The sequence below is a fragment of the Chanos chanos genome, chromosome 15, assembly GCF_902362185.1.
Source record: "Chanos chanos chromosome 15, fChaCha1.1, whole genome shotgun sequence".
Lineage (NCBI taxonomy): Eukaryota > Metazoa > Chordata > Actinopteri > Gonorynchiformes > Chanidae > Chanos > Chanos chanos.
The window spans coordinates 15720615-15729865 of record NC_044509.1 but is presented as its reverse complement, the minus strand read 5'-3'; the positions used below and the strand labels follow the sequence as shown (position 1 = coordinate 15729865).

At 42.8% G+C, this 9251-nt stretch overlaps 1 protein-coding gene across 1 annotated transcript in view; it reads left to right on the top strand.

The window, feature by feature from the left end:
- LOC115828321 (CD276 antigen) overlaps positions 1 to 7054 on the top strand; it is a 9477-nt gene extending 2423 nt beyond the window's left edge. Inside the window, 5 exon segments of the mRNA XM_075353623.1 lie at positions 5117 to 5381; positions 5475 to 5766; positions 5768 to 5795; positions 5964 to 6299; positions 6975 to 7054. Coding sequence (XP_075209738.1) covers positions 5117 to 5381; positions 5475 to 5766; positions 5768 to 5795; positions 5964 to 6299; positions 6975 to 7054 — 1001 coding nt within the window.
- Positions 7055 to 9251: the final 2197 nt, after the last annotated feature.

Here is a 9251-nt window from a genome sequence, read left to right as displayed (position 1 = left end):
ACACTTGCATTTACAATTTTGTTTATTTAATAGAGACCCATATCCAGGGGAATGTACAACATGTAGATTCAAACTGAATAGAAATGAGTTTAAAATATGTCACCACCAAAGCGTGGAAGCTTTTCGTAAAAAAAATGACAGAAATGATCAGTGTACAGTCCTAGAGATACAGTCCTCTAAACACCAAAGAAAGGAACAGGTCAGAAAAGAAACAGAAGAAAGTGAAGTAAACAGTCAGTGATGAAGTGGTGGAGAAAAAGAAAAAGAAATACAGGGACACGACAGTCTCAGATAAGGCGGCTAAAAGAGAGAGAGAGAGAGAGAGAGAGAGAGGGAGAGAGGGGGAGAGAGAGGGAGAGAGAAAGCATGGCAAAGAATCAATAATAAAATTGAAGCTGCCAGAGCCTAATCCAGGCCCAGTGGCATGTTTCTGTAATCTGGGATTACCATTTGATTTGAGGCCAGGCATTGGTTCTGCTACCTCAGAGACGTCATGCACGTGCCCCTCTGTCCCTCACACACGCCAACCCCTGGCCATCGGCAGCATGGCAGGATTACCAGTCTCTGTTTTGTCACATCCACTACTCCTCCCAGTGGACGTCACACAGAAAACTCATATAACGCATCACATACGGTGATACACACACTTACCACAATATCAACTACAACATACAGCGATACATACACTTACTACAACATCAACTACAACATACAGCGATACATACACTTACTACAACATCAACTACAACATACAGCGATACATACACCTACTACAACATCAACTACAACATACAGCAATACACACACTTACTACAACATCAACTACAACATACAGTGATACATACAGTTACTACAACATCAACTACAACATACAGTGATACACACGCTTACTACAACATCAACTACAACATACAGTGATACATACACTTACTACAACATCAACTACAACATACAGTGATACACACACTTACTACAACATCAACTACAACATACAGTAATACACACAGTTACTACAACATCAACTACAACATACAGTGATACATACACTTACTACAACATCAACTACAACATACAGTGATACATACACTTACTACAACATCAACTACAACATACAGTGATACACACACTTACTACAACATCAACTACAACATACAGTAATACACACACTTACTACAACATCAACTACAACATACAGTAATACATACACTTACTACAACATCAACTACAACATACAGTGATACATACACTTACTACAACATCAACTACAACATACAGTAATACACACACTTACTACAACATCAACTACAACATACAGTAATACATACACTTACTACAACATCAACTACAACATACAGCGATACATACACCTACTACAACATCAATGACAATATACAGTGATACAAACACTTACTACAACATACACACTTACTACAACATAACCTTTGCATGGGAGTCTGCTATGACTTGTAAAATCTTGCCTGCTCTGAAATCATATCAGAGACAAATTCCTTTTGTTTCCATTTTTCCTTAAAGTTTACTGATGAATCCACCAGGCTCACCTCTTCAGGGAGGAAAAAAGGAGCCAAGCAGAGAGGGAATGGAGTGATCAGATCATTTATTTTTAACTGGCGGAAAGTTCCTCAGACCAGATAAGCATGGCAGATACTGTAAATCTAGATGTCATGGTTTTAATGCATCCATTGTTAGAGATGACAGTGACCTATGGTGACCCCTGTGTAAGTAAGAGAACAGACCCTAAATTTCAAAACGCCTCTTTGAGTAGAATGAACGGGATCCAAACTTGACATACTCAGACAGGTCTAAGGGAATTATTCTTTTCGTTGTTCAGACTACACCCACTGAGCCAGGTGTCACACGTCCTCTCAGTGAAAAAAACCCCTGAAAACACACACAGACACACAGACACACATACGCACACACAGACATACACCATTCTGAGAAAAACCCCAGGGCTTTTCTCTGTGAGCATCTGTCAGTCCTAGATACTCAGACATTGTTTTGCAAGGCCTCCACCACAACTTGCTCAGAACTGCTGAATACCAGTAGCTCTCTCAATGAGACTTCTCAGAAATGCAGACGCCGGTATCACATCTGCGTTTTACCAATTGCCTTAGCCTCAGACATGTGACAGGAGAGTCATGATATGGGTTTGTGGAACAAAGTCTTTGAAAGAAGAAATGAAAATGTGAAGGAACTGAAGTGGGACCTGTGAGTTGGTAGGAGAAAAGGAGCAATGTTCACACACAAGCTAGAAATGGTTCACTTTTTCTTTTTTTTATTTGCCTGTCATGATTCATGAATTGTTTCCTTTTAAGGGGTGTGGGCTAACCTGTATTTCTTCTCTCTCTCTCTCTCTCTCTCTCTCTCTCCCTCTCTCTCTCTCTCTCTCTCCCACTCATAGACACACACACACGTTTGTGCGCGTACACATACACACACACACAAACACACCTCTGACTCAGAGGAGACACAGTGAGTGTTCTCTTCTCACTCAGAACTTCTTGTCGACTGGGAGACCAACTTTCATCCCGGGGAAAAACCAAAAAAGCCCTGCCGGACTCCTGAGAGAATTTCTCTCCGAGCGGATTCAGAACCTGGGCTTTACAAGGACATCCCTGTGAGAAACTGACATACAATACAACCTCGCGGGCCAGCTGAGTTCAATTACGCTCCTAGGAGACGAGTCTCTGCGTGCGTGTGTGTGTGTGTGTCTGTGTGTGTGTGTGCTTGGATGTGCTCTCATGTGAAAGTGATTTTCGGTGAGGGAAAAGAATGTCTGGGAGACTCATTCAGACGTGTGCTGTGTTATGGATTCTTTTGCTGGGGGAATGTAAGATACCAGGTAAGGTTAACGTTTTTTCTTTCGACTTTTAACAGAGCGTATGCTTTTAAAGCAGGATCAAAGGTCGGCCTGGCTAATCCGTACCATGCTGTAGGGAATACCTGCCATTGTCCTTGCTAATGGACTTTCATATCTTATCAAAACAACCCATTCAATAATCCTGTTGTATTAATTATCGAACTATCCCATTCATGGCTCCTGTTTCATGAGTCACAAACCTGGATTCTAGGTCATAGGCATCTGAATTTAGTCAACTGCACCTTCCAAAGCGAAAAAAAGTTTTAATTCGCAGATGTTTGTTTTATTCAACATCTAATGCCAACAAATCAAACTGATGCTGTGTTTTGTAGCTGCTCTGCTGTGTTCATTAATGCAGCTGTAGATGGGTCAGATGTTGATAACTGTATCGGTAATGGTGACAATAAGATGCGTACAGTTTTCCCTCTCTGCACTGGGCAGATGGATTCTGGTGTCCGTGCACGTAAAGCTCAGACTGCAGCAGGCACGAGTCCTCAGAGGGCATTCTGTCCCAGGAATGCAGTCAGACGGTCAGGTTCTGCTCTGTTTGCTCTGGTAGGAGATGGGAACTTGGAAAGGTGCTGCAAGTTCGGGATGGCGCGTCGCCCGTATTCGGTTCTAGGAGAGATTAGTGAACTTTTCTGTCTCAGCGCACCTAGGGAGATAAATAGGCTTTTTACACTTGAGAAATTATGACATTAACACCATCAACAGAAAAGAAGGGGGGATTTTGACAGGGGATATAAGTACACATACACACACACACACACACACACACGGAGGCATGCTGCTCCAGACTCTGACTGTAACACAGATTTCATTTGTTTATATAATTGGTCTCAACTGTAATTATCCTGATATAATGAATCATCTACTGAAACATGCCCTGGGTTAAGTCTACTAAAGGCCTTAGTAATACTGGAAACCCACATCCTGTGCCATGCTCTCATGTTCTCATTATAACATATGGTAGACACAAAGAAACTGATCAGATGAGGAAATGACCTCACTGAACATATTCTTCAGAGAACACAGAATCTCCCACTCATTCATCAGTGTCTCAACGCCAACTGACGCTAAGTTAGAGCTAATGAGTTCAATGCTAACCCAATCATTCATCAGCGTCTCAACGCCAACTGATGCTAAGTTAGAGCTAATGAGTTCAATGCTAACCCAATCATTCATCAGCGTCTCAACGCCAACTGATGCTAAGTTAGAGCTAATGAGTTCAATGCTAACCCAATCATTCATCAGCGTCTCAACGCCAACTGACGCTAAGTTAGAGCTAACTGGTTTGATGCTAATCCACTGGAGCCGGCCTCAGAAAAAGACTTTAAATTCACGCTGTCATTCATACAAAGCCAGGAACTTTCGGCGAGAACAAGGAGCGAAAATGCTGTCTCACAGCCGAGGGAAAAGAATGGTGTGAGAGAAGTGTGACCAGTTTAAAGCAGGAAACAGCAGGTGGTCGGTTTACACATTCTGAGAGTAAAGATTTCCTCTGATAAGAGTAAACTCTGATGTGACCAAAATTCAGAGGTTTTACCTCAGGGGGGGAAGTGGAGGACGTGGTGATTGTCTGAGAGAGATGAGAGTTTATCATTGTTTAAACTTCTTTTTTTCAACTCTCAGTGTGTGTGTACACATTCCTCAAACTGTTTGTCTTTGCACTACAAATAAACACTTCAAAGAAAGAAAGAAAGAAAGAAAAAGGGACAGAAAAATGTCCTGAAATAAAAGAGTTTTCCACAGAATCATGTGAGAGGAACTTTGAATTTTGAAAAACAGGAACAGCGTTTCCAGGAATTTAAGCTGTGTATATAAATATTAAATAAATATTTAAAAGGGAAAAAAAGCCTTTCACTCCCTATTGAGTTGTAGTATTTCATGTCCATAATTGGTGGAGCTCCTGAGGGTGACTGGTGTCTGGCAGAAGCCTCGTGCTAGGTCACATTGACAGTCCCCAGAACCAACAGTAATGTCGTAATAATAGCGCGGCAAAAAAGACGACCCGAATGTAGTGCTAGCAGCTTCCTAAAGCCACGGCCATATTCGCAAACAGAAACGCCGAGAGGCTTTCAATTCACTGCAAAAAAAAAAAAAAAAAAGTTATGAATATTACACGGCTTATGCTTGCAACAGCTCTGAACACAAAGTCTTCACCGCCACTCCAATTCTCTTCTCTTTTTTTGGTTGTTTTTCTCCCGCTCTCCTAGACGTTTATGTGACTTGTGTTCTTTTCCAAGAACTGCATTCTTCCCTGCAATTTCACTTATTCTGGAGATGCAGTCATCAAGTGGTACCAGCAGGGGGCGCTCGTCCACAGTTTTGCGGAAGGCGAGGACCAGCCAGACGACAGCAACGTGTCCCTCTTCCAAGACCAGGTCTCCCACGGCAACGCCTCTCTCACATAAGGCAGTGTAGCATCAGGGACAAGGGGCCGTTATAAGTGTCAGGTCAACTCCACCGGCGAAGTCCAGGAGTCCTTTGTTCTCGTGAAGTGGAAGGTTGTATATATTGACGTGACAGCTTTATTGGCTTGTGAGAGAAACCAAGATTATTTCAGCTGTCCAAACTGTACACACACACACAGAGTGCGCTAAGGAATTTGTTCCAACTGTTTTGTTACTGTAGCTCCCATCAGGACGGTCACCATAGAAACCAGGCCCGGGGAGGAGGTGCAGTGCACGTCAAAGGGTGTCTACCCTGCCCCGCTGGTCCAGTGGTCCACCGAGCCCAGGTCTCCCCCCGACGCACTGCGTCCCCTCACCCGGATGTCGCCCGACAGCGAGGGCCTGTTCTCTGTGGAGAGCCTGCTGAAAACGCAAGGCAGGAGCTCACACATGACTTACATCTGCTCTGTCATCTCCAAATACGGCAGGCAGAGATAGGACGGCCTCACTGCTGCAGGCAGGTAAGAAAACGCCAGTGAGAGCGGGCAGCAGGCACTTGTTCTTTAAACTGAATGATATATCGCCACCTAGTGTCTGCTGTAGCACATCATTAATGAGCAGTAAGCGTAAGCTGTCTCCTGAGAGGTGAGTTTTTTTTGTTTGTTTGTTTTTCAAAATAAAAACGTCAGAATTGACTGGAGAGGAAGGGCGAGATCTGACCATTCCGTGCGCGGCCCCAAAAAACCTCCAGAAGTTCAACCTCTCCTGGACTTTCACCAGAACCAGCACGCCCACGAACGTCCTCAGCTACGAGAGCCAGACGCACCACATCTCCAACTCCTGGGGCAGTCGGGCCAGACTGGACCAGGACCAGGTCTTGACTGGAGACGGATCACTGCAGCTGTTAAAGACAAAGAACTCTGAAGACAGTGGCATCTACACTTGTGAGTTTTCAGGCTTCCAGATCAGACATCTGGTCCAAGCCCAAGTCAACATCTCTGCACTAAGGACAGCTCCCCAGGAAGGTACAGGATTACTGTCCACCGTGTGAATTGTTCATATTATTATTGTTTACATTTATGTTTATTTATCAGGCTGATTCTTTTACTCATAGTGACTTGCATAATGAATACATATGACACATGCATAGCTAAGGTGATGTCAGACAACAATTTATTATACCAAACAATGTCACAGAAACAAGGTACACACACACACACGACACGTACACACACACACTTGCAATTTCTTATACCAAACAATGTCACAATAATGAAGTACACACACACACACACACACACACACACAGACACACAAGCTAAGGCTAACATGTGACAGCAAGCCATCTAACCTAACAACCCAAAACAAACCACTAGATTGATTATTCTTCATAATATTTCACAAAAGTTACAAAGTTACAAATACCCATTAAAATATAAAGTTGATATTATTGTGCTCTTACCAATGAAACCTTTCATTTTTCATCCTGGACAGTTATTGTCCAAGGACAATGTTGTGTCAAACAGAGCGCTACCATATAAAGCATGAACCGTGGGAAGCTGTATTATACCCTTGTCATAAACAATAAAGGGCTGACTTACGCCACCCTGGGTTTTTTGGCTTTTGTTCACACGACCGTTGCTAAACTTGGACCGGTCTGTTTTCTCTGTTTTTGACGGACAGATGACAGTAACACTGGACTGTGGTGATTGTTGTGGTGGTGGGACTGGTGGCCATAGTTGCTGCTGTTGTGCTCGTACGCAGAAAATATACTAGGTAGAAAAACAACGAGAAAGATGGATTACACGAATAAACAGCCTCCCGTTTACAGATGAAACCCAGAGTAACTGCCATTCATAGTATAAGAACGCAAAAACGTTAAACTGTCGTAAGAAAACTGTAACATGTTTACTGATCAGCTAAGTACAGCTTTACTGTACTTATGTTTGAGGTATCTGATGATTTCTGCTAACGTCTGTTCCCGTCAGGAAAGTCGAACTCGTCTCGGCGAACCGCTCTGGACGACACAGAAATGCAGCCCATGCAAGCCGGTATGCTCACTCTCACTCCTCCTTCTTTCATCTGTCTGTGTGTTTACCTTTCACTCAGGCTATTTCAAACCATATTTAATTTATTTTCTGTGTGAGTGCCTATGTAAATTCAGAAGGCTATGAAAAACACAAAACGAGTTCCAAATACCCCATGGGATTCCACTCTGAAAAATTACGATGAACACGTTACATTAATTTAGACTTGGAAGAGTCTACATTTCTGATTCAGTTTTTTTAGATTTGCTTTTTAATGAAAAAAAAAATAAAAATAATAATAGCTAATTAAAAAAAAAAAAAACCTGTAGCATTAGACCTACAGTATCTTGTAATGGTTTGTTTTTGGGGCCTGGCACAGTCTAAGAGACTTACCCCTTTAACTGCTGGGTCACACGGTCCACACTCATCTTATGTCTGTACAGTTCTGGAAGCCACTCCTGGCTTGTAACTCGGTAATTAATGACTGTCTGTTTCTCCTTTTGTACACTGCCAGACAACAGCCACTTATACAATATTAAAGATCACACTTAACCCGGGGAAGAAGACGAGTGGAGAGGAATTCTGAGAGAACGCCGGAGGTCAAACTCCTCAGCAGGCCAATGATGTGACATTAACGTGTTTCACTGTGTCATCCATACGGGGAGAGACAGCCATGCACGGCTCTGTAGTGGGTCTGTGTTCTGTGCTGGACTGAACCATTAACCAGCAAAAAAAAATTTTTTTTTTAATTTATGTTCATGAAATGGAGCTGCCATCCAAAGCTGGTCGAGAGACGATGAGACATTTAGTTTTGTTGTTTCAAATCAATGTGTCATAAATAAAAAAAAACAACTTTTGTGGGTTTACAGTACTTGTGTCATTTTGAATAAAAAGAAGGATAAGAACTTCTCATGTAATTTTCATTATTTCACATAACACACACACACACACACACACAAAATTGTCCTTTAGTGAGACATTCCTACTGACCTTCATTTTACTCAAATTAAAATTTAATTATCTACCGTAACCCTCATCCTGATCATAACCAAGAAATGTTTTGTTTTAACAACAACAACCAACATTTGAAAATAACAGTTTTCCCATCAAGGACTAAAGAGCAAATGTCCCTATAAGGCCACCAGTTGTGAGATATTTATAATCTTATGGGGACATTTGGTCCACCAGAACGTCACAGCAAAATGGTATACACACAAAACAATTTATCTCTCTCTCACATACACACACACACACACACACACACACTTGTACCTTTATCTTTGTGAGAACACTCATTGACATATGCACTCCCTATTCCCTTACCCTAACCTCAACCATCACAACTAAATGCTCCTTACCCAACCCTAACCTAACCCAATTCTAACCTGAACCCAAAACCAAGACTTAACCCTCAAACAGCCCTTTGAAGAAGTGAGGACCAGCCAAAATGTCCTCACTTTCCAAAGTGTCCTCACTCCCAAAGTCTAACACTCAAATGGTCCTCACAAGGATAGCTGTACAAGTACACACCCACCCACCCACACACACACAACACACACACAACACACTTCACCGATCGGCTCGGTGGTTAGCACTGTTGCCTCACAGCAAAAAAGGCCGTACCCACATCCTTTCTGTGTGCAGTTGGGTTTGACCGGCCTCCATCCCGTCATCAAAGACACGTATGCTAGGATTAGTACTCCTGTCAGTGACCTTGACCGAAGCACTGGAAAAAAGACCTGGAGTTGATCCCCAGGTGCCTACGGCTGCCCACTGCTCCTAGCTCATAGTATGTGTGTGTGCCCCACTGCTCCTAGCTCATAGTATGTGTGTGTGCCCACTGCTCCTGTGTGTGTGCGTGCGCACACTGATGTTTTAGGATGGGTTAAATGCAGAGGCTGCATTTCACTGCTCACTGCTCTCATGTGACTGTGTGACCATAAAAGTACT